Raw genomic sequence first — 27,042 nt, 5'->3', positions numbered from 1 at the left:
TATACGTTTGTTTTATTTTAGAGATGTAGTACTTATGACATTGTTACTACAGTGGACTCCCATTATAACAAAGTCCTCGGTACCAGCAGTTTTATTTCGTTATATCAAAATTTCGTTATAACCAAACAAATTAACAATAAAAAACATAGAGTGGGTAATGTTGTAGCCTGAATTTTTGCTTTGTTGTAACCGTAATTTCATTATAACTGTGTTCATTATAACAGGAGTGCTCTGTACAAAGTTGGTGCCCTGCATGCTGACAGCACCTGTTAACATATTATTCTGCTCCCTATTTTCTTGATGAATTTTTTTTAACATTTATTTATTTGTATTATTAATTAATTTTGTTTTTAAAGGGAGGGATATCTTAAATGACATTTCATTTAGAGTGGCAAGTTTGATATCCTCTACTGTAAAAGTGGATATTTTCGCGCGACTAATTTTTCGCGCTCAGCCAGATAAGAAGAGTTTCGCGTGTTTTTAATTCCGCGGTATCAAGACATCAACTACAGAAACATATGGCAAGCAAAAATATTCGTGTGCTTTTATTTTCGCGCTAGTTTCTGATTGCGCGAAATGTGCAAAAATTTCAACACCGCGAAAATTTCCACTTTTGCAGTATTAGAAATATCAAACTCACAAATGTTTGTTCATCGTCATAATTTGATGTTCACTTTGGAAAAGGTGTTGACATCATAAAATAAATGTACCTTGCCAATCCCAGAATCAGTCACAAGAATAAAAAGGAATATCCCTGGATCACACTCTCATTTTTCTTCTTTGCTAAACTAGGAGGCATCTGCTAGTTTAATTGCCGTCTTCCAGTAACATTACATGGATGTTGCATGAAGTAGATGTTCGGCGAGGTGATATTGACACCAGATAGTCGAGATACTACCCCTGATTGCACAGATAGGTCCCTAGTGTGCTGTGCTGGGAATAATACTATAACAATGCTGTAGACATACTGCCTTTCCTGAAGCATGTGTGATAGTTAGCAGAAGTGTAGCTGTAATGTACTTTTTCTACTAGATAAATTCAGCTTTTATTCAGTTATGAATGCAATGTATGAATAACACTGGATTGTTTGTGATTATATTTGTAGACTAGTTGGGTTGATGGTACAATGTATGATGGCTTCATATAGAGTGGTCAAGAACGTGACTCACTTGTAACTTATATATTTCTTTTGTTTTTTGCCCGGTATCTTGGATAGAATAACTTTGTTAACTTTTCGATCTCTGCTATGTTCACAAATGACCTACAGTTTTTTAACAATGAATTACTAGTACAATTAGTATGGTACTTTAGCAGTAAAGCTGTTTCAAATTTGTTTGTGCTACCACGATAAGCTGCTGCTGAAGTAAATTCATGTGGTTTTTAGTCTTTAATGAAAAGGACCAAGACCTTTCACACATTACGCACGGTCAGACTGGCAAAAGATTGAGAAGTTTAAGATCACCAGTGAGACGGCAAACTTCCTGCGACATTTCCCACGAAACTTCTCGCAAAACTTCCACTCCAACTAGGGAAATTTCCCCCGTGTCACCCAAGGAAAGTGTGAGTGGACTTCAACTTCTCGATCTTTTGCTAGTCTGAGCCCGCCTATGGTCATTTTCATTTTGCATCTCTTTTCATCTGTAGGCCTGTTGTTTGCTGCTTCTCTCAATATCTCCCAAACTCCCCTTTGCTGTTATACAGCTTCCTATGAGGAAGACTATTTGTACATGGAGCAGATTTATCATGTCAAAAAATTACAAATTAATAAAGTGACCTTGAGAACTCCTGTTGATGTACTATGTTGTGATTTTATTTCTTTGTATGTGGTTGTCTCTGATTGAAATGCAATGAGTGATGCTTCCACATTTTTTCTTTCACTCTTTGTTTTGAACTGGTTGAACTATACAAAGGCAGTCTGAAGCATTAATGACATTCTGTTGCTGCTCTTCAATTGGGATATGAATAACTTGAAGAAAAAAAAAATCATAATTCCAGCAAGAAGAAAGCACAGTGAAAACAATATTTCATATTCACAAAATGATGCACATATACATCTGTATTTCTCTTTTGAGAACAAAGGGTGCTTGTCTGTGGTGAATTTATGAGGATTTTACACTAGCTGTCAAACAGTACTGCACACAAATCAAAATATGTCACAAACCACAGGTACAATTGTACATGTATCATCCCATACCCATACATGTATCATCCCATACCCACTGGCATTTATACATTATAAGAATCCATGGCAACAACACAAAATATTACAGGAAAACTCCAAGGAAATACATATAAACAAACATGAATCTGCTCTTAACTGACACGCCGTTATAAGGTGTGCTCTCGTGATGAACACCAGAAATATTGACCAAGCTGTAAATTGTATGCTGAAAATTGTACCTGTTAGTAATCTAAAACATAAAACCCAGTAACTTATGAAATTATCATCACATATGTTAAAGACACCTACCAGTGTAACCTGGTATTCACATACATGTGGTCATGAGAAAAGCTCAGAGATTGTATAACTCGTAAACATAATGGTATATTACAATATTGGGATGAAGAATGTGATAGGTTAAAACAAATCTTGCCAAGGCAATATGAAACACAAGCGTAAACAAATGAGAGTACGAGCACAGTGAACTGACAATTCTGTGTTCATAAACATCTGTCCACCCCAGATCATAGACTAGTCACGGCAATGTGCATTAACTTGATCAGGGATGAATTCTACTCTGTTCTAACAAACTGTGCACTAGTCGTGGGTATAGCAGACAGATTCATATTTCAGAAGTGCTAGTACATATCTGTAAAGAACATCTGATGAGGTGAAGTGATTGTGAGTTTTATGTGACATAAAGGCATCTTGGTGCTTTACATGTATTGTGGTTGACAGAGAAAGAAGAGTGGTTTCTGGCTGTTATTGTGGATGTAACTTTTATCACAACCTACTGGGTGATTAATATGATGACTGTTTTAACTCCTGACTTCAACAGCATTAATTTTCTTGCATGGTTATAGTGCCATAGATGATGTACAATAATGCTGTAAAATATTTAAGAAAACAAAGAAGCATTCTGATGTTGTTTCTGGGACGGATTCAGGAATTCCATAAAGGTGGGGGGGGGGGGGGGGGGAGGGGGCGAACACGCCTCCTCCATTTTTTTTTCTGTTTAATGCCTGTCATAATGCCTCCAGTGACACTTAGTGGCAGAGGCATAAAAGAGACACAAACTGTGGAGGTGGAAAGACTATGAAAAATAAATCTAATTCTTTAGGGTTTTTGCAGAGCAATATGTCCAGAGTTCTTAGTGGCAAAATGCTGGCATTCAACTATCAGCAACATGCTGGAGTGACATAATAGAAACATATTTCTGTCCTATAAAAAAAAAAGTACAAAAAGCTCTTTGTCAACGCATCACATAACAGAGATAGCCAAGTCACTTGTGTTAAGACTTGCAGAATGGACAACTGCAATTCACTGAAAAAAATTCTAAAAGAAGAAAACATATAATCACACAAAGCTGGAAGCCACAGTCTCATATTTCTGTCCAATTTGCCCTTTTTGTTTCGCTAGTTATAATTCTCACAAAACATTCCAATACATGCTATGCAGAATCAGCCGACATTTACATCCTAAACGAACATATTCAAGGTCTTCCCACATATCAGTACATCATAAATAGTATTGTTGTGCCCAGAGTTAGGCAAAAATATCATTCTATATACATGCACACTATTCCATGTCCAGTGATATATTGAGCAGACCAGATGACCAGTGAAGGACAAGTGGTCAAGCACTGTCTGGCCAGCCCATTACTGGATTATGGAAACAGGCAGGTTGCAAGTTTTATGTTTTATGACTAAAGATCATGAATGTTTGCTGATCAGTCAAGATATGTGATGAAAGAGGGACTGATTGATTTTGCCGACAGGACAAGAATATTTGAAGACAATAATGCCATTCAGACGAAGGCAGTTTTGGTCAGAGTAACTTTGGAGGAAGGATCGGAGGAAGGTCGCAGGAAAGGTCGGAGTAGTGCCCGTCTGAACAAGGTCGGAGTAACTTCATCCAGTCGGGGGAACTTACCACGACCTCTTCCTCCGACCTACCACGGCTAGCTGGTTGCGGACAAGCCCTCGCCCTCTATGACCTTACAAACCTTGCGACCCAAGTAAAAATTCTGGGGTCAAATCGCAATGTTGACATTTTGCGAGTACACGTGCATGTGCAGTACAATTCTAACCTAGCCGAACGTGACAAAGAAGCTAGTGCTGAGAAATTTTCATCAACAAGAATGGAGAAGGCAAATGCCGCAGGTAAAAAATGGGCGAACTGGGGAGAAAAGGAGACAAAGGCTTCGATAGCAGTGTGGAGAGAGTCCGAAATACGGGCCAAAATGGAGGAAAAATCAACAAAACGGAAGGAGGTATGGGAAGAGATGGCAGTGAGGCTGCAAGACTTGGGATTTCTGGCGAGGACGGCCAATCACATTTACGTAAAAGTGAAAGAGCTGAAGAAAAATTATAAGGTGGTGATTGATGGTATGGGGAGATCAGGGGCCAGTGATCCAGATCTTACTAGGTTCCCATACTACTAAGAAATACATGATATCATGGGGCATCAGCCCGTCATCAACCCACTAGCTACCACTTCCGGAAGTTACACCGACCCTCCGCGAGAAGGCAAGACGATGCTCCCAAGGAGTCAAATGATGATCTGTTTTCAGAGATTGAAGCCCTGAAAGAAGAACTAAGGGACCTGGAAGCGCAACAGATACCATCTTTCAGCACTGTCCCACTACTGCAACAAAACTTGTGTGATGGGAGTGCATCGTTTATTGCTTGGCGCAACCAATTGGAGAGCCTATCTGCATCAAGTAGATGAGGAGAGGAGAAGAAGTGACTACGACTGATATCAACTGTTGCAAGTTGAGGCATCGGAATACATTTTCAACCTGCCGGACTTTGCCAAACTCTCATTTGGACAGTTGATGAACAGTCTGGAGAGACGATTTGGAGACAATCGTTGATCTGCTTCCTTTCTCGCTCTGTTGGAAGCAAGGAAGCTGGGGAAATCAGAGTCAATCACAGGGTATGTCACAGACATAAGAACCCTCACCAACAAAGGCTATCCGACTGCCGATTCGGTGACAAGAGAGATAACATTTCATCAGGGGACTGGGCAGTTAACAACTCATGTTAACTGTCAGGATGCGGGAGCCAACAAAAGATTAGTATTATTTGTGAGGCTGATCATGTCATATTTTGCAAATTTGCAGAAGCCTGAACAAGTTGAGTGTACTTAAGTCAAGAAAGAAAATATTGTAACTTGTAGTGGTAGAAAAATTAAGCATCCAGTGATACTCGATCTATAGTAGTTGTATGTTACGATTGTTTGGTCGTATGGTTCATACGATTAGTTAAGCTTGCTTACCAATTTGTATATCACTGTATATATGTTTAGTAGGTATAGACTATTTCATATACATCATTGTAATATATCACAAACATGTATTCTTTGTTATTGTAATGACCATATCTTGTATTTATGTGTTGTACTCTCATACCCCGGAATGGGGTTGGAAGAGTCAATAAAATCTATCTATCTACACCCCTGAAAGAAGTGAGAGAGATTGTTGAGATGTATCAAAGCTTGAAGGAGGAGGAGGCATGCCAAACAACAGGAGCAAGAGTTAGGCATAGAAAGGTAGTGACAGAAGAGAGACTCCAGGAATTTAAAGACAAGTTAACTTCACAGGTTTTGAAAAAAGTGGACAATCTGGCATCTACCTTGTCTTCAATATCCATGAACATGGGAGGACAAGGAGGCTAGGGCAGGTACCGTGCTCGTGGACATGGCCAAGGTCATGGACGTGGTTTTGGATATTATCAAAATCAAGATATCACTGCACTACGGAGTGCAGCCAGCCAGAAAGAGCCAAACGATGGTGAGCAGAAGCAACACCGAGCCTCATTGACATCGGAAAACTAGTGATGACCGAGTTTTCCGGCCTTACGCTAGTCACACCAGTATTAGAGATTGAAGTGAAAAAGAGTGGAGCAGTTGCAATGTCTTCATCCATGAAAGGGAAAGTAAATGAAGAGTGCTAATTTGCTGATTGACAAAGGTTCTGCAGTAACAATAATTTCTGAGTCTCTGTACAAAAGAATTCCCAGTGATTATCGACCTCCACTCACCAAACCTTCAGACAAAACCGTACTGAAGACCACAGATGAAAATGTAACGAGTGTTCTCGGACAAACAACCTTTCATTTCGACATTGCTGGAAAAGAGTTCACATGGGATGAATATGTAGCAATAATTAACGATGATGCAATAATAGCATTAATCGGATTTGATTTTTGGTATCATTTTGACTGTGTTGTGGAAGCTTGATGAGGATTGAAAAATGGATTGCTGGAAAGATATGAGCTTGATAACAGCACTCCAATTATTGCTGCTAGATGTGTGACACTAAAATCTTCAGTTGTTGTTCTGCAAACAGTGAAATTGTGATAGCTGGAATTGTCAAAAAGGACACAGAGGATAATAACAGTGATATCATTATCAAGCTCTTGCCTGCTGGACTTAGGATCAATAGAATCAGTGTTGGCTGCTGCCATGTTGTGTAATAAAGACCAGGTAAAATCAAATGTTCCATTACGACTAATGAGCATGCCATCTTAGAGTGCTTTATTGTGGAAAGACCAAACTATTGCTTATGCCAGTGATGTGATCGACTTACAGGAAATTGATTATTGTGAAGATAGCTCAAGCATGCTCATTCATCGCATTAGTGGTGCAAACGTCATGAAAGCAGCGTAGCCAAAGCCCACCCCCATCGAAAAGACAGATGATACTCCAATACAAATGCACAGAGCTCTGAATGAACTTTATGAACAAAGTTCTTCAGGACTCAATCATTCAAGAAAACATAAAACTCTCAACATGCCCATTTCTATAATCCAGTAACTGTAAAGGGCTGGCCAGACAGTGGTTGACAACTCAGCCTCTTCTGGTCCGCTCAATATATCACTGGACATGGAATAATGTGCATGTATACAGAATGTGTTTTTTGCTAAACTCTGGGCACAGTCACAGTTTCTTTACCCACGGAATACAAGGCTGGCCTTCAATTATTTGACAGATAACTGCACTGAACTGAACCGACACAACATGCAACATCATACCTGCATGGCGTGTTTTAAATCACATTACAGTCAGGTCTGCCATCAGTGTCCACACACAGGAAATATGTTAAGCGGCCTTCAAAGACAGCTGGATGCTCTGAATCCATGCTTTTTAACTCATGCTGTATCTTACAGGGAATCAAATTTACTGGTCGCTGTAGAAAGGGGACCCTTACAGAGACGCGGCCAACAAGATAGATTTGACCGTATCTTAAAAAAGCCAAGCACATCTGTAACCAATACCATCAAAATTAAATATGTTCGGCAATGTACGTTTTGGCGAAACACATTTTGTAAAGTGATCACTAATAGTAATCATAAGCTGAACCACTTCCACTTATTGCATTGCTAAAATACTTTTTCTTTGCACCTTAACAACAGCTGGTGCAAATGAATGAAGCAGTTTACATAGCAAAATGGTGAGAAAAACAAGTAGTACCAAAAACACACTTAAAAGGTATTTTTCAGACTTGAAAAAAAAAAATCAGCATATGAAGGGGAAAGAAGCGGAATATATGTCGTACAAGAGAATCATATTTCTAACACAAATCAACAAAATGTTTAGAAATATAATTTATCCATTCTGACTTTCATGCCATTTTCCCAATGTCAGAAATTAACAGCTATGTTTGAATAACCACCAACCCCCCTAAAAACAACAAAGCAACAAACCCTTCATAAATAACAATAAAACATGTTACATTGTAAAATTTAAATTGAACAAATATCACACAGAGGAATGAGTATAGTAGGAAAGGTATCACACATAAAAGCAAATAAGCCACTCCCTCATAAAGGTTTATCTTTTTTAAGTACACAGCTGCAAATACAGTCTATAGCTAATTCTCAATATCCCCCCCAAAAAAAAGGAAATCCAGCATCCCCCCCCCCCCCATTCTGGTAATTCACTACAAGTTACAATGGTTTTACACCTTAATACATTACATCTAAGCAACACGCATTGACTACCAGTGTAATTTCAGCCTAATACACAGTCATTTATATGCAAAAACAGGAAAAGATAATAACAGAATGTTTCTACTGGATCAAGTAATCACCTGCCATACACTCCACTTTCTTTTGTTTCGTTTTTTGATTTGCTGAATCGTGGAAACAATAGTGCTCACATATACCAATCATCCACAAACTTGAGCAAATATAATTAAGCCTGTATAGCAGCTACTTGAGGGAAACATTGAGGTAGCCTATACTGTTATTATGTTGGTGGTCATTGAGATTTTATAAAATAATTTCTGTCACATGCATGTATCTTGAAATATGTCATGGCAATCTGTCAAAAGAGATTACTGTACTGTTTCATCTCAGAAATAATAAATGCAAAAAACAACAATCACAAACAAACAACAAAACAAAACTGTCATAATTTCGGGTTTGCTTTATACCAGGTGAATGATTTCTTTGGCCCATAAAAAGGCCTTTATGGTAGTTTTGTAAATATCAATTTACAAGCATCAGACAGTCAGGGCCAGTCTGTAACCATTATGCACTGTGCTATACTGTAAATGCCATATATTAAGTGCATCTAAACTTTTACAAATCTGGACTTTTCAATGATTTTGCAAGTGGTTAAATTCGCGATCTTAGAGTACTGTACTGAACGGAGAAATGTATATGTGCATGTCACATTCATATCAGGATCAGAGTCAATATTTTCATGTGTCTTTAAATTTGCGAATAGCACTTGACTTGCAAAATTCGCAAAATAAAAACCTCACGAAATACTCGGCGTATACAGTACTGCCTACCAGAGACCTATTTGGTGGCCACTGATAAGTACCTCCCATACAACACAAATTTCTCTAGGGAGGAGTTTGCAATACAATGGACTCCCGTTGTAACAAGGTCCTCGGGACGGGCAATTTTCTTTTGTTTTATCAAAATTTTGTTATAACTGAACAAATAAACAATAAAATACATACAGTGGGTAATGTTGCGGCCTGAATTTTTACCTCGTTGTAACCAGAATTTTGTTATAACCATGTTCGTTATAACGGGAGTGCACTGTAGTTACATAAAATCCAGTCACAAAAGACGGGTTATCACTAGGGTTAAAACACATTGGCCAGTTTCATTTACTCATTCCTATGGAAGATAAGTGCACCTGTTAGCTTTTTGTTATGTCCATGCATTAAACCACACTTTGCCAAATTCTTTTCTTAATATGCAATTAAATTCCCCTCCCTCACACACAAAGGGGGGGGGGGGACTTTGGCTGCATTGAAAGGTAGACAAACTGGGCAAGATGTAACAATGCAACATTCTCACTAAAGAAAAAGCAATTGTGACCCAAGCAAAGTATATGGACAACTTTGGTATATAATATATGATACTAGCTCTTTTGGCAATTAGTTCCAGGACAATCAATGAATGAAAGTAAAATAAAAGTTACAGCAAGAAATAGCTTTGGTGAATACATGCAGCAAATACTGTTCAAAATTATCTTAAAGATACACCTACAGACACTGCAAATGCCTGTAAACTTTGACCATAAGCTGCACAAGATAAATGGTATGGCGATACACCATTGTAAATAGCTGTCAGTTTCAAAGCGCACATTTTCTTGCTTGTTTGCTTGTTACCTCCGCCAAGGGAGGAGGTTATGTTTTCGTTACCGTAGGTTTGTGTGTTCGTTCGTTCGTTCGTTAGTTAGTTAGTTTGTCCGTGTGCAAAATAACTCCAAAAGTAGTTAGCGGATTTGGATGAAACTTGCAGGAAAGGTTGAGAATGACACAAGTACCAAACGATTAACTTTTGGTAGTGATCCGAGAATTTTTGGGGGATTTATGAAGGATTTTTGATATTTTGGCAGGTAAGGTCAATGAACTTGGGAGTTCAGGCTGCACGTATTTGAGGTTTGCATGCGCGCACTTAAGTGCGTGCTCTAGTTTTTGCTAGGGCGAGGCGCGCCGTGCAGCTGAGGGTTTATGAAGTAACAAAGGCTTCTATATTGGGAAATCGGGTGACTTTCAGCACACTATAAACACTTTCAGCATGGTGCCTAATTACGTATGGGTGGAAATCACTGATATCTCTGTGGAAGAACAAGATCAGTGGTGGAAATGAGCTGCATGCTTGGCGGAGGTCTGCGCTCTCAGAGTGCTTCTCTAGTTTGTTTTGTGCTGATTATTCAATTCAAATCAACTTTTTAGTAAAGTTTTCTTTCATTAACCATTAACATACTTTTAAATTGGATTATATTGTAATATGGAGGTAATACCTACAAATAAAGGAACAATAGAGCACATGAGGCCTCAAATCATTATGTGCTGCCTCAACACAGCCTCTTCTTGGCAATATCTGCCAAAATGTTTTAAAAAAAAGAAAACTTAGCACAAACACATGGAAAAGTAAACAAATAACCCCCAAACCTAGTACCTCCAGCTTTGTCTAGGGAGGGTTGAGTTATAATAAATAATAATCATAATGCCACATTAGCAAGTATACAGAATTCTGTGAATTCTGACTAAATGCTATTAAACTTTTTCATCAAACTATGTTATTATAGAAATCACATTAACAATGCAATGCTCACATGTCAATTAAATTCTTCATGAGGACAGTGAAACGTCTAACACAATGAATGAATGAACATGGGGAAGGACATAGAAATTGATGAAAATCAATTACAAAGTAGATTTTAGTTCAGCTTAGTTTGTGGGCTATGTACCCACACAGACAGCTTTGATGTATATATACATATGAGTACAAGCAAAGGGAATAAGTTTGGATTATGTAGATGAGCAGCACAGTCACTCACCTCAGTATCAACTGATATTGACTATCAAGACACAAACACAGATCATGTGTATAAGGACTCTTGAGAATAGTGCAGCAGCTGGCCAAAATGTTCTGCAGATTGTCACATGATATGAATAAAATTATGAAAATTCATTCATGTGCCACTCTGTAATCAACATACGTGCACCACATCACTTCTAAATACAATATGTGGGATCAGGATGCAGACATAGGGGAAGTCCCATTCACTTACTGCACTATGAATCTTACATTCACTCAATTCTCCCTATTGCATATAGCTCTCCGAATCTGAACGCGTGTGGCACTCCAATTTTTTTATCTTCAATTCTTGAGAAAGAAACATTCTGTTTTGAACGTGCAATGTGTAAATGTACACTTTTATGCACATGGAAAGCCGAAGTAACTACTGGTATTCATATATCATATCAAATTCTGTATTATAATCTCGCGAATAAAAGAATTATTTTCTAATCTAAGCTACACAGACATTCTCCGAAATTGGTCATCAGGTCGATCCATGTTTGCTTCCGCATGACGAGTTCTTTGCGTTTTAAATGTACGATCAAAGATACTACTCTACATAGTCTTGTAGGATCTTGATGGTACGATTTTCCAGAACCGCAAAACCAAAAGTACACGTCCCAGAAGCAATCACTCAGATATCGGTAACGCCATGTGATATTTACTTGATATCGGCTATATGCGATAGGGAGAATTGTGACTTGATGTCGGGCATTTCAAGAAAGCTGTGTTGACAAATTAGAAGTACATATTTAGTCATAGATAACAGAGTGACCCTACACAAATACTCAAAATACTGTATTTTATTTTCAGAAATAGACTCTTTTTCTATATTTGACAAGTTTGAATCTGTATGTGTCTTAAGGCCACCAAAGTAATACAAAGTATCACACAACTTCAAGCAGACTCCAAAGTGGTATTTCTCTTGATTTGCTATTCCTCCTTTAAGAATGTCGGTTCTGATTCTGGCAAAACATATAGACTTGATGGAATGAAAGATTAATACACATCTGCTGGCACACAAAAGTCTTGAAGTTAATTGAAGGGTTATCAAACCCTGTCAAACCATCCAACATCACTATGTAATGGCGTGTCATGGCTAACATAAAGAAAAAGCATGCAGATTATCTCTGCAAGTAATACAAGGCATGAGCTATTGTATGATGTCCAAACTTCATGATGCTGCTACAGACAAGAACAAAGACAGCTTTCTGGTTTGCTGAAATTGAAATCGAACTCCACAAAGAAATACTGACTTTTTGCCATGCTATTTCACACGAGGGCATCTTCCTACATATACACAAGCACACCACTGCTACCATGGCAACACATGGCTATTTCCAGCATTATGTGACAAGCACGCAGGGGTCGACCGTTCCTTCACTGAATTCACAACTGAAACAAAACACGCACAAATATTTCCAGACACACGAAGAGCGGAAATGATCAACCTTCTCCATCAATCCTCCAGTGGGATGTTCCTGAAGAGGTAGGACATCGATTCGCCGTAGTGTATTCTGCGGATGGATTCGGACAGGAGCAGGGAGATGTCGACGGTCCGTAGCTTGTTGCACTGCAGCCTCTGCAGGTCATGTGACACTGTGTTTGTGACAATCACCTGTACAGGAAAATACAAAATCAAACAAAACTTCCATGTTATTTTTGTTTCTGTCTTTTTTTTCAATCTCTCGCATAATTTCATTCCACGGGCATATATACACCAACACACACTTTTTTTTCGGTTTGTTTTTGTCAATCTTTTATTTTTCTTTCTTTTTCATATGAACAATAATATACAACACACACACACACACACTTACAGACCAAAACTTTTGTTTTGATTTTATCAGAAATTATACCTTCACATATGTGTTTCATATTGGTTTACCGCTCTTCACTTGTTAGTAGACATCACAGGATGAAATCTCTTAGAACCATGCAACATCTCCGTTACTTATACATGCTTTAAAGTCATGTAATAAATTATAATAATAAATAAACTTCTCTGCTGATAATAGTGACTGAACTCAATCCATTCTTGAAATTCTTTCATCAATGAAGTACATATTGTGAGTATAATGGTGTACAAACATGTGTTCTTAACCAAAAACAAAGTGGTTAATTCCAGAGTTTGGAAGTAATAAATGGGGGCAAGAAATGTGTTCCTTAATCATTTAATACTTGCGTGCCATTTCCACCACAATGCAAGAGTGTTTTCACCCAAAATCAGGCAATAACACTCTCTTGCAAGCTCTACCAATTTACACTAAAACTACTCTGAAGATGGCTATTTTTTTACCATTACAACAGCACTGGTGACTCTTGAGATAAAACCTGCCATCTAGTATAGGGAAATGACCAAAAATGCATTTAATCTAACATTTCAAGGGGTCTTAGACTTAAACTTGCCTCCACGATAGAAGATTACCTTTCTGGGCAATGACAATCACTAACGTGTAACTTGAATCGAGTTTAGCAGCAAGACTCAAAGAATGTTTTCCAGGAAAAATAAGCTCACTCCCACTACAATCTATTTCCTTTAGAATCCACATTGCTATGAATGCACTTTGTGTCTTACCTCATCTATACACGAATCCTCTATGATCTTTGGTGTGTCAGATGACAGTAGGCCGTGTGTAGCCACGATGTAGATTTTGTAAGCCCCTCGCTCCTTAAGAACCTCTGCTGCAGCCACAAATGATTCTGCTTCATCGATCATGTCATCCTGTGCAACAAAACAACACCATGTCTCTATGATATTGTCTATTATTCAATTAAAAGTAAGCATACATCATCTCTTTCTTAATCTATTATACTTTTAGATTATTTTAGAAAATATCATGTATAGATAATGACATAAGATATGCATGATGAGTGAACGCACTATGAGTGCAGGTCACAAAAAAAATTTCACTTGCTATTTTTCTCTTGAATTTTTCACAATCACTCAAAAATATATGGCCAAAACCAAGTTCTTACTATCCCCTTGTGGTTAACAATTTATGCCGATTTCAATCATTTGAGGCATAATGTTTGACAAAAATGGCAAAAAAAAAAAAATCAACTCTCAAGACAAGGAAACTGTACAGTCATATGTTGTTCACAGTAGTTGAATTTTGAGCAGAAATTTACAAGCCTGTGATTTTGATGATTTTAGGTTATATATCAACTTATATTTCTGAATCTTAGAGGGAAGAATGGCATGTCACTTTTCGCTTCAAGATGAGCCCCAAGTATCAAGAGGCACACTCTCTTCTAGCTATGATAACTAGCACTGACTCAACAAGAAAATAAATGAGTGGGAATGTGTAGACAGCAGAACTGCTGCTGAAGGCACCACCTAGGCTGAAGACTTGTTCGCTATGCTGCTTTAACATTCAGGATTTTTGACTGGCAGAAATAAAACATGGGTCTAATTACTCTAGCAATTTTGGTCAACTATGGTATACATCACAATTGTAGTTTTTCTGTATATCTTTCTCATTCTGTCTTTCATTGTCACTCACCACAATGATAGCAATTCTTCCTCCTACGTCTCCAACGACATTTATGGGTGGTTTTTCCTTTGGTGTGAACACTGCCAGAAAATATTCGAGATAATTATTGCATTAACTGAGCACAGACAAAATTATTCATGAACACATCAACATCTTCATCAATAATTGGTGCTACCAAACTTGGTATATCAAAAAACTTATGTACAGTAAAATAAAAGACCAAACACCAAACTAGATTTGGTTTAAAGTTCTTTAATTACATTTTTTGTTCAAATGGTAAATTCACTTCAAAAAATAAAACAAAATAAATTCAAAACCTTTTTTTAGACAAAAGAAAACTAGTAATGTCACTATGGCAGCTGGTATGCCTCCTTCATATCACATTATTTGTTATATCTGATATGCTTAATGTTTGTATGCAAAAGAAACAGAAATCAAATCATATCAAAGTCAAGATGAAACAGCTATCTGTGGTGAAAATATCATTGTAATAACAGTATAAAAATCAATCAATTCAAATCATGTCAAAATCTAGAGGAGGCTAGCCTTGGTAAAAAATATCCTAGAATGCAACGATTGCATTAAAGCATCTACACGTAACTAAGAAATAGCCAAGCAGTCCTATAACTCACAAGGTAGCATCCCAAGGCTCTGGCCAGAGTAGACCGCTGGGACTGGTGGAGGGGAGTGACGTCCATCCACACGCTCTGATTCCGACTCCTTCTGCTCTCCATGGATAACAGCGAGCCCCAGCCTCAGTCTCTCGGCGTACGATGTCGCCCTCTTGGCCGAACCGGGGTTGCGCGCCACGATCACTCCGTTACGCCAGTCGGGGATCTGAAATGCCACCATTCACACATCAAAATCATACAGGATCCAACGAGCTATCAGGGAGATACTCCGTATGTTACATGCATCTCAATATGGGCAAAAAATAAATGCGATATTGAAGAGGCTATTATTCTCTTGTCAGGACATGAAGAGACCTTAATTTTTCGAGAGCCTCTTGAAGAATCAAGGAGATCTTGGAGGCTCAGCATATATTTGGCAGGATTTACTTTTATGCAATTTTTATATTACACTGGATGGCAATGAATGGGATACCAGGGATTATCATCTATATAGGACGTTTTAGCTGCGCATTAAAAACGCATATTTTTGTCCGCTCAATTTTTACCGTTCAGAACGAGAGCATATTGAACGAAATGCACAGGCCAAAGCATTAATTCCCCATAGAATACCATTGTTACCGGCCGTTCAAGAATACAACGTATTTAGTCCCGTGTGTTGCGTGAGCACTTGCTGAGTGTGCAAACGCTTGCTACTAGTGCGCAAAATTTTGTTACAATTCACAAGCGCGCAAACATCTTGCTAGTTGCTTGCTTCATACACAGTTTTAGGGGCTTCCCCTTTTCAGCGCTAAGATGGGACTGCTGAGTCAACTTCAAAGATGAGTAAACGTAGGCCTATGGTATTTTTGTGCAGTTAATTCTTTCTCTACATGATTGTATATGATAATAATTATATTGGATGGCATTAATTCATGGAATACCAGGTAACATCGCACTCGTTAGGGCCAATATTGCTCTCATCTTCGATTCGTGCCATATTGGCCCTAACTCGTGCGATATTCCCTTGTATCCCATTCATAGCAATCCAATAAAATATAAATATTGCACGAGTTAGGGCCAATAATGCAAGAATCAAAGATGAGTCAATATTGGCCCTAACGAGTGCAACATGCCCTGGTATTCCATGAATTAAAGCCATCCAATATAATTAGATTCATCTGTAATCACTATCTATAATTGGCATAAACTGTGAAGAAGTATCCGACTTCTACAAGTTAAGACTGCACTGAAAAGGACCGACTCACACTGTACTTGTGTGTGTCGCAAGATGTATGTGCACTTGTGAATTGTAACAATTATGAGTTGGCACACTCAGTACACACCAAGTGTTCATGCAATCGTTTTATGTTGAGCAAATATGCGAAGGTTTTCATTGTGTGAAAATGTCCACTTTTACAGTATCGTGCCCATCCTCTGACATACTCTCGCATTAGGAGAGTCTACAACCATCAGTCCTACAGTCCAGCCAATCAACTTACATGCTCCTGGATGTATTGCACCAGGAAGGGCGAGGCTCTGAGGTTGTCCACGGGGACGTCAAAGAAGCCCTGAATCTCTTTGTGGTGGAGGTCCATGGTAATCACATGTGTGACACCTGCAGGTAACAAACAGTGATATGTAACTAATCTTACTCATGGTCCATACTGCTCAATCACATGGTTTCTGCAAACTTAGGTTGAGGACTTTAATACTAGGAGATGCTATACTCTTGCACATCAAATCTTGGAACTCAGCAATTTAATATTCACCTCATATAATCACAATGGAGAGAGATTAATAGAACATCTTCAAAATTTATTTTTGCAAAACTGCTAAGGCCACAGAGGAATGCTTACTCAAGATTTCCGCTCTTGACTGTACATTTTGATACAGATTTTCATTAATTTCTTACAACGTATGACTGATTAGGACTGCCTATTTTGATGTTAGGTCCCAGCCATGCCACAAACTCACCAGATTTGCAGAGCATTGTGGCCAGCAGCTTGGCAACGATGGAGCCCCTCTTCCGCATCTGGCTCTGCTTGCTGTACGGAAGGTACGGAATGACGGCTACGATGGACCGCGCGGACGATGTCTTGCAGGCATACACCATGATCAGCAGCTCCATGATGGCAGTGTTCACATCCCTGAATAGAGATGTTGAGGGTGCACATGGTGGTGGTTGGTGGTAGAAGTGGTTGTTATGGCAATGCAGATGCGGGGTGGTGGTGGTGGTGGTGGTGGTGGTAGGTGTCATGGCAGGGAATAAGAGGAGGGTGGATTGGGTGAAGAGAAAGAATGAAATTCATATGTGAAACTTTTCTCATGGCCACTGTTAATCACACAAGACTATTTCAAGCTTCGGATAATTCTGAACCTAATAGTAGTTCCTTAAAATGTGCATCATTTCAGGCTCTGAAGGCAATATGAGCCTTTGAAGAATTTTACTACCAATACAAGTTTGCACCCTTCCATGCACTTGCAGAGGTTTAAGACGTCTCCAAGGAATGTGACACTTAAACATTGGTCTTTAAAAACATGTCACTCCCCTTTGATGAATGTATCATCTCAACAAACTACCCAAATACTTATGTTTCTCTACTATTAAATGTTCGAGGCTGCATCAACAAAAAAAATCTTGACGTTAGATTATACATTCCAGGTGAGAGATTCCCATAGTGTTGAGGTAATGACATGCCTACCATGCCAACCTTTGGCTGCTTATTTACACGATATCATAGTATGTCAACACTTGTCCTTGCTTCTGTGTAGAAGCACTTTTCTTGCTGTGCTTTCCGCACACATCATACAATATTGATGTTTCACTGAACTCAATATATGTTTTAATCTTTCTATCTCTTTCCCTGTTACTCTGCATGTATGTTTGCAAACCTTGTTTCTAGTTTGGGTGAATCATGGACATGTTTTGATACTTTGAGCCTGGAGCAACCAAATGTTTGTGGTGTCATTTTTCGTGCAATACTTGTAAAATCACAACCAGCAGGCAGCAACATCACAGAGCATATGTTATACACGCAGCCTTGGTATAACCTCGTAGAATAGCCATACATGGAAATATAGAAATACAAGTTTTCCTTTCATTTCAACCATAAGCATGGTATAAAAGAAATGTATATCATATATTATAATGACAAAATAAAACATAGTATTATATCATCATTCTTTGTTGTATCATTAGCTACATAACTGATTTGCATCAATGCAATTTTTATAACGAACATAGAATAGAACATTTTCTGTGTAGAATCAAATATATTTACCAAGGTAATGTGACATGTCAATAAACTACATGAATACAAATGTACCTCATGTAAAAATAACATTAACTACACTGGTCTCGTTTTAGTGACACTGGATTATCAAGAAAGGGTGAGACAAAACACTTATTTGTAAAATGGAAGAAATCACTGCCCCCTTCATATATTCATAAAATAAGTTCTCATTAATCTCAAGACTGATGAAACATGACTCTTTAATACACATTATAAAGTACACGTTAAAGAAGTTAATCTTCCATAAATAAGTTGATAAAATAGCGACCACTGTGATACTCACTTCGCCCCAGTTTGAAGGATGAAGACATCTTTCCCTCTAACAGACTCCTGGATCTGCACTTTGGTTTCTGTTGGATTAGAAGAAAGGGAAAGTTCTCCAAATGTTATTACATGTATGACAAGTGCTACACAAGAACATTGAGGACAACTTCGAGTGTCAGTGACTATGCAATGAAAATGAGGAACTTGAAAGCTCGATCGATTGATTTATGGATAGATTGATTGATTGATTGATGGCAGTGCTTGTGTGTGGTGATGAACTTGTTTGGTGAAATAACTATGTGCTCTGTATCAGTGCAAAAATACAATGACAACCTTTAAAAAAAAATGTTAAGCATCATGATTTATTTGTACTTGAATACACTCCAATAAATAACTGCATGAGTGGCACATTCAACACTTCTCTTATATCAAGGTGACGACATATGCCTGTAGACCTGTCAAAATGCTGCTTGGTTGTAATAATATAATTTACCTAGAAATGACAAAAAATGTGAATTATTAGCCCAAAACATTCTCCAGAAATACTACAATCTCAGAATTTACCTCATCAAGGTACTCAAGTAACTTTGTCATTTTTTTAATGATCAATAATTCATATTATCAACAAATTAGGCACCACCAATCTTCTGCACTAGAGTGCATTGCAGAGCTGTGTAGGCAGCAGTGCAGATTGTTGAAAAATATTATTACTACCTGACATGATTAATTATCACATGATGTTCTACCTATCTGCTACTTAATGGGGAGGGCATTTCAGGAATTAAAACTGTGTAATGCGATCAAAATACTTTTAAACCTTTGGTCTCAATATACTCCCAAACAACTCAATATACTCGCAAATTACATCAGCCGGACAAGTTACTACTGAGCGGAACCTTTTGATGTATTGCAAGCAAATTCTGAATGGTCGAAGATTAGTTCTGAGCCCTTCTCTGAACTTTGTTTTGGCTTTGATGCTTGCCTGTAAAACACTGTCAAGCAGAGTTAGGCATTACAGTCCAGTATAATAATAAAACGGTTGCAAAATGGAATTCCAGAAGCAAGCTCTCAAATTCTAAATGGTGGAAGATTAGTTCTGAGCCCTTCTCCGAACTTTGTTTTGGCTTTGACGCTTGCCTGTAAAACACTGACAAGCAGATTTAGGCATTACAGTCCAAGAATAATAATAAAACTGTTGCAAAGTGGAATTCCAATAGCAAGCTCTGCTGACCCAACTCAAAGCAACAAAAGACTAGAAATGTCGCTATGGCGACTGGTATGCCTCCGCCATAATGCATGGTTCTCCGAATAGGTCTATAGCACAATGTCTTGACAATGTGTGATGACAGTTTCACATAATTGGCAAAATATTAAAATGGCAGGTTTGTCAAAAATGCAGAGAGTGTTCACTTTCCTTGAACTAGGTTTATTTGGATGAATGGCTATACTGTCTAAGAGTGCAGTTATTTGGGGATTTGAGGATTTGCACCCAACTTTTGACCCTTTTTTGATTTAAAGAAGAAGTGAAATTTAGCACTTTCACTTGACCTTTGACCTTTTGGCAAGAAACTTCCAAGAGAATTTGTATTGGATAATACATGTATACACTAAGTTTCAAAAAAAAAATCTTGGCAGGCATTGCATAGCTAAGAAAGAAATGATGACATTTTGATGAGTTGACCTTGACCTTTGACCCCTGACCCCTAAATTCCCTACATGATCACTGCCAGTCAGTACATGCATATATACTAAGTTCCATGAAGATACATTGAAATATATTTGTGAGATATGGAGAAAAAAGGGAAATTTTAACATTTTCACTTGACCTTTGACCCTTGACCTCTTGACCCAAAGCTCTCTCTGGGGAATCTTTATTCGGTAGTTCATGTATACACCAAGTTTCAAGAAAATACCTCCAGACATTGCATAGATATAGGGGAAATAGTGAGATTTTGAGCATTTGACCTTGACCTTTTGACCTTTGACCTTGATGATGTGCGCATTCAAAAGTTGATAAGCACAACTTCGCCAACTCATACATATACATGCCAAGTTTCATTAGGATACCTCTAACAGTTTCTTAGAATCGCTGTCCACAAAAATGATTACGTATGGAAGGACGGACGGACAGACGGACAACCCGAAAACATAAAAAGGCATAAAAAAGCATAAAAAAGTGCCCTAAAAAAAAAAAAAAAAAAAAAAAAAAAATTGATTACTTCATCTACAGAGGAAAAGCACAATGGTAACAAGTGCTTAGCCAGCTTCATCACTGCCACAGTTCATAATTTTGACAGAAAACATGTTTCATACAAAAGCAATGGAATCTCACCTTTGTTGTCTTGTGTATAAACATCAACTTGTGCCATTTCCACTCCAAGACGCCTGAGAAACAAACAAAAGACAAACAAACTTTCACAGTTCTTTGCTACCATGAGAGCTGGCAGTACCAATGCTGTTGTTCTATTGAGTGCAATGCACAGCACGATTGGAATTTTACCTTTACTTTTTCCAATATTACTTTATACAAGTTAATGGTTCAATATTTATACCCATCCACATACAGGCCCATATTCACTCACCAAGATAGTTTTAATCAAAACCATGGTTTGAATTTAGTTCATAAATGGACTAAAATAGGTATGAAATAGGTATACCAGTACCTTACACACATGGTAGCAAGGTACGGTCCTTAGTTGATGGCTGTTGAGTGTTGGCGCATGTGATTTGTCACTCACATTTACACAGAACGAAATTTACATGAACCACAATCTAAATTTAAACCAACTTCATGCCAAGAAGTCGGTCATTCTATTGCAGAATCTTGTGGATAGAATTAATGCCTTGTTTGATCGAATGTCCTAAAATTTGGCTTGTGTGACCACTATCACAGATAGATACATGTGATGCAAAACACTTTTTGTCAGTTTCAATCCTACTTGGAAGCAAATTAATCTGTGTCCACACCGCACTGACATTTAGTCATGTCTGGATGTGATGCTGATGACAGTGATGTCCGGTCAACATTCTGAAGATTATGAAGGTCTGTATCGAGGAATGCACTCATAACAGTGCCTAGTAAATATTGTAAATCTGTGGTGAAGTAAATTTCAAATTATTATAGACAGGATAATCTGTCTGTTTTTTTTTTTGTTTTTTTTTATTCTTATGGCTATTCCGTGCAGTCAGATTGACAGTCTTCATGGAACATATCCTCAATCACAAAAAGCTGATCTTTTGCAACTTTTCAGTTGAATAAATTGTAAGAGTCGGGAATCATGAACTTCCCCACTACAATCAGGCTTTTAAAAGTCCTACTACAAGCTACAATTTGTATAGGTAGGGGCAGTGATTTTCCGTTTCAAAAAATTGCCTTTTCCGTTTCAGAAAATCATGAATTCCGTTTCAACATGGTGAAAAAACGGAAATTCCGTTTTCCCATATGAATTGTACATACAAAAAATGCAAATTCCGTTTACATGTATTTGCATGCAAAAATGAACAAAAATTAAAAGATTGCTATTTGAAGTTTCTGTACCTGTGTAATCGTGTATACATTCATACATGTTATGCATAGTGTATACCTGATGATTTCCAACCTCTGTACATACCACACACCCATGAAGACAAATGAAATGAAACATCAGTATGACAATTTATTTATTTCGACTGTCAAAACATGCACAGGGCTGTCACTTAACTTTTTTCCTTGGTTGCCAGCCGGGCAACCTATAGAGTTTTTTAGGTTGCCAAATGGCGGTTTAACAAATAGGTTGCCACAGTGATAATGTTCGAAGAGTATTGCATAATGTGTAAATCTGCAAGGTTAATTATGGCGATGATAAAGAGGGCTGTTTACACTGCTGTCTACAAATTAGAAAAAAATATACAAAGTAAAATAAGTCTCTGAGTCTCAGCTAGTGACTTTATGCTAGTCAAGTGTTTTTATTCCTTTGATTAGAAGCTGCAAACAGAATACATGATAATCAGTTTAATAAGCAGTGTTGATAAAAACTTCAGCACTAAAAGAACGATCAATCTACCTGAATCTTTCTTCAGTCAATACATTGTAATCCAGTTAATCATGCCGTGGGACAGTACATATTTGTGTATCACTATCAAAGCCTGGCCTGCAGTATCAACAACTATCATTATGAATGTCCTCTTTCTTGACTTGCTAGTCAAGTGACTTACAGTGTACTACTGTCTAGTCAAGTCTTTATATTCCTTCAGAAGGTCTAAACAGATGAAAAATTTCAGCACTAAAGGAACAATCAATTTATCTTTCTTCAGTCAATAATCCAGACAAGAAACTAGCACTCATCTCACTCTGATCTTTCCCCATTCTGGCCTCGGTCCCCCCCCCCCCCCCCCCCAAAAAAAAAAAAAAATGAGGAAAACACACACACATTGCAACACAACAAAAACCTCTCCCCTACACCTTCCCGATTTCCATGTTTCTGTCAGGTGAAAAGACATGTTCAAATACAAAAATAAAACAACAGTAGATATTGATTGAAACTCATCACCCATTCATGCCAGCCAGGCCAGGCTGCCATAAACTTCAAAGCACATTCCGACAGCTGGCTGGTTGGCAGAAGAATTTGCGCGCGCGTGTCAATTTCTTGACTGGAGAGAGGGCTTGTGGAACAGCCCCTTTCCCTGTTCATCTCCAACACCCCAGACAGTTCATGACCTCCAAGAATGCGCCAGTATGCGCGGTTTCTTCTGTTGATTGGTCTCTCTCTCTCCACCCCACCCATGCCAGTCTGGCATGGCACCTTGGCATTGTGGGATTTTTCTTTTTTTCTGCGTGAACTTGGAGTTCGATCACTCTTCTCTCCTGAATCATGCATTGTGCGCTGTGCTCTACACACGACATAGCAGGCTAGGCAGGCATAGCAAGTCACCACTCCACTCACCTGCTGACAGCTTACCGCGAGCAGAAAACAGTTAGACAGTTAGACAGTTTCTTCTGTTGCCGCTACTTTTACTGCCAAAATACTGGCTTTATCATCACACATTATTTGGCGAGACACACGTTGTGTTTTGGAATATAAATGGACTTTCTTCTATGGTTATGATTGTTGGTGTTGGATCAAACTGAGTAAGTGTTCAACAGTTATTGAAATCATGACATCGCTAGAACTTGCAACTAACAACTAACACAACTTGGCTTAGAAACTCAGTTTCCGCAGTCTGTGAATATCGTGGACATGTAATGATTAATTCACAGCTTCTGTTGGATTTATTTTTACTTTTATGTGTTTTATTTTGTTAAAAAGTGATTTTCTGTGATTTTCCGTGTGGAATATTTTTTCCGTTTCAAAAGGCCGTTTCCGCGTTTTCTGTCCGTTTTCCGCGATCGCGGAAAATCACTGTCCCTATATAGGGTGCACTAGACCACCTAGACCTTTTGAATAATTGCCTTAAATAAATTAGGCCTTAACACTCTATAGATCTCTATTTATAGAGTACAAAATTTACCCTGTTTGCGGCCATTAAAGGGTTTTTCCACACTGTAAACAAATCAGGCAAATTATTTTCAACCATTTCTTAACACATGACAAGATTATTGATAATGATACCCACTACTGTTATGAATATCATAACTAATGACTAACGTAGTGGTCGAGATTGACCAGGGCCCAATCTGGCAGTGTTCGCCGATATGCGGGAGTGTAACTCGGCTTGTGGTACGATGTACAATTCTTATGCCAAATCGCAGGTGCTTCGCTGATTGCTGATCTGCTGCTTGCCTTCGCATGGCTCGCGAACATTGCATTTTTAAGCCCCAAGTCCCATTGGAAAAGCACGTGAAAATAGAATAGCTGGCACATACACTGTATGCACCGACTGCAAACAGGGATTGCAATTCTGGCAGGGATGTTGATGTCATTCTCCTATTTTTCTCATTTTTTTTTTAAATGGTAACATGAGGACATGTTTTCAAAATCCACGAACACCAGGAAACAAACAAAAAATCCAGTTTCTTTAGAATCCCCTAAGGGTCGACGTATGATGGGGGGTTGGGTTTCCGGACACTTAAGTTCACACATGAAAACTTACCTATTTTACATAGAATATGCACCCTTTACCTTAAAGACTTGATATAGACTCCTCATATACTAGACAACATACTCTGAAAACGGCATGAGAATTAACCTCCTATATCGTTGGATTTCCCCTTCAAAGTGACTCCATGTATGCACCCGGTCCCACAACGTTTGGTCATACCAAAATTGGGCAAAAATAAAATTTTGAATGTGAGACGAGATCAGACCCGGAATCAAGATTCTAGGTGAGAAAATTCAACTTTTGTAGTAAATTTTTCCCATATCATTGGTTGATTTTTGTAATGGTAGTGTGCTGTGCATGCATCGCTATATTGATTGGTAGGGTTTTATAGGACATTTGAAGACTATTTTAATTATTACCGAATAATGGAATGTTGTACCTGCCGTGAACGGGCGTAAACTGCGACAATTTGAGTAGCAAAGGCCCTACTCCCTACAAGATATTCTTATTTCATTTCAGTTCATTTATTTTCACTTAATAAAACATGCATACATAAAAATGTGTCAATAGTATGACCTGGGCCCCGTCTTATAAAGACTTCAAATCAATCACAAGTCCCCAAATCAATCGCAACGTGCATTGCAGCTCACAAGAAACTTGTGATTGATTTCTATCACAAGTCTTTATAAGACAGGCCCCAGAACATGTATAACATGACAATGTGACAAAACAAACAAGCAAGCAATCAAACAACCAAAATTATCAAGTGAAGGGGCTAATGAGAAGGCAATTTCTATCTAAAACTAACAATGGGAAAGTAAATACAGCCTACGCCCTTACAATGTATGTCTCTTCTTTCTATAAACTATAAACGTTTAACTGACAAAAAAAAGTCAGCGCATGCATGCACACACACATACCATAGTTATGCTTGGGCAAACTCGGCGCCCAGCGCGTGCATTTAATACAAGTGGCCACTTAATGCTTGCGCTGGGGGCTGAGTTTACATACTGACATAGGCGGAATTTACCTATAACTACGGAATGCATTCACAGTCAAAATATAAATGTAACCCCGTTAGGGCCTACACCATACCAGCACAATAACGTTTGATTTAAGTACAATACACATTCACATGACACAAGATGCCATTTTCACAAACACACCCCCTCCCCCCCCCCCCCCCCAATCATGCTAATGCCTAACATTTATAACACTATCTTTTCTTTAGCTTGCTATTGCAATTTAAAGTCTCTAGCCTACTCCTCTAGACTCTGCATAGAAAGCTACTCACTAGATTCCCACATGCTCAAATACAATAATTCAGTATGACCGTTTGTCCGTAGTCTGTAAAAAGGACAGTCAGTGTAATTTAAACTTTATAGATCCCGATACTTTTTGATATTTTGTTGCAGATATGACACCAATGCCCTGCTGTTGTGCCTGTGGCTGTGTGGCGCCCGCGAACGACCGGCTTTACAAGTTCATTGAATGTGGCAATTGCACGTGAATCGTTCTGCTCTGTGCCCCGAGATATTTGGGACATGTTTCTGGTTGCATGTGATGTTCATGTGAATGAAAATTTCACTAAAAGTGTCCGTATCCAACCATACTCACGTCGCTACAGCATTTGCCAACTCTGGATGACTATTTCCAGCAAAAAATAGAAGGCCAGTGGCCCTGTTGCTTCCGTTTGCTCTCGCCATTATGTGGTGATTCATACAGTACACGGCGTCCAAATGTGAATTCTTTGATCCTCGTAATCGTACGCGTAATCGATTCATACTGTATGCCGTGTGTTGTACGGCGCTGCTCACACGTACAATACGTACGTTCCCGTATCAATGTCCCTGTTGGATTCACTGATTAGGCACATTACTAATTTCGTGACAATAAAGCTTTAATAACTGTTCTAAAAAGCAATAATAGATTTACTCTTATTGATTTTTACTTTCTGATTACTAATTTATTTTACAATTGGATAGGAAACCATTTTGATTGGTTGCAAAGCAAAAAGAATGAGATGAGTGACAGATCTGTGTTCTCGTTGGGTTAATTGTTGCCGTTTTTCCTTCGGTCTGCTACGCTTTTCCCGCGTCAAAAATGTAAACAACTGCGATTTGCCTAGTACAGTTACCCCCACGTGAACTAGCGGAGAGCGTGCGTGGGATGGAGAACGGACCTGCGAGGCAACAGAGCATGAAATCGAGGAGGTTCAATAGATCAGGGAGGTGAGTCACCTCCCTGAATAGATCAAGAGATGGAGTTTCATCTTATTCAAACAGCCACCAGTTTTCTGCGGATGCACAAAAGAAGATGATGGGGTTTGATGCCGCCATCTCATTGATCTCTCTGAGCAAT

The 27,042-nt window shown here is 38.5% G+C and overlaps 1 protein-coding gene across 1 annotated transcript; it reads right to left on the bottom strand.

Moving 5' to 3' along the window:
• Window positions 1-11,204: 11,204 nt before the first annotated feature.
• Window positions 11,205-26,398, bottom strand: LOC139742919 (phosphoribosyl pyrophosphate synthase-associated protein 2-like). The gene is made up of 9 exons (XM_071653426.1): window positions 26,299-26,398; window positions 20,996-21,048; window positions 18,683-18,749; window positions 17,081-17,253; window positions 16,606-16,721; window positions 15,128-15,332; window positions 14,505-14,575; window positions 13,577-13,723; window positions 11,205-12,616 (listed from the first exon to the last, which is right to left on the bottom strand). Exons 1-9 carry the CDS (start codon window positions 26,385-26,387, stop codon window positions 12,458-12,460), a joined length of 1,080 nt encoding a protein of 359 aa, XP_071509527.1. The 5' UTR covers window positions 26,388-26,398; the 3' UTR covers window positions 11,205-12,457.
• Window positions 26,399-27,042: the final 644 nt, after the last annotated feature.

The sequence above is a fragment of the Diadema antillarum genome, unplaced genomic scaffold (genome assembly GCF_040938485.1).
Source record: "Diadema antillarum isolate AM-2024a unplaced genomic scaffold, OU_Dant_1.0 seq00001036_RagTag, whole genome shotgun sequence".
Classification (NCBI taxonomy): domain Eukaryota; kingdom Metazoa; phylum Echinodermata; class Echinoidea; order Diadematoida; family Diadematidae; genus Diadema; species Diadema antillarum.
Note: the sequence above shows the minus strand (reverse complement) of the source record. Positions and strands in the feature narration are given on the sequence as shown.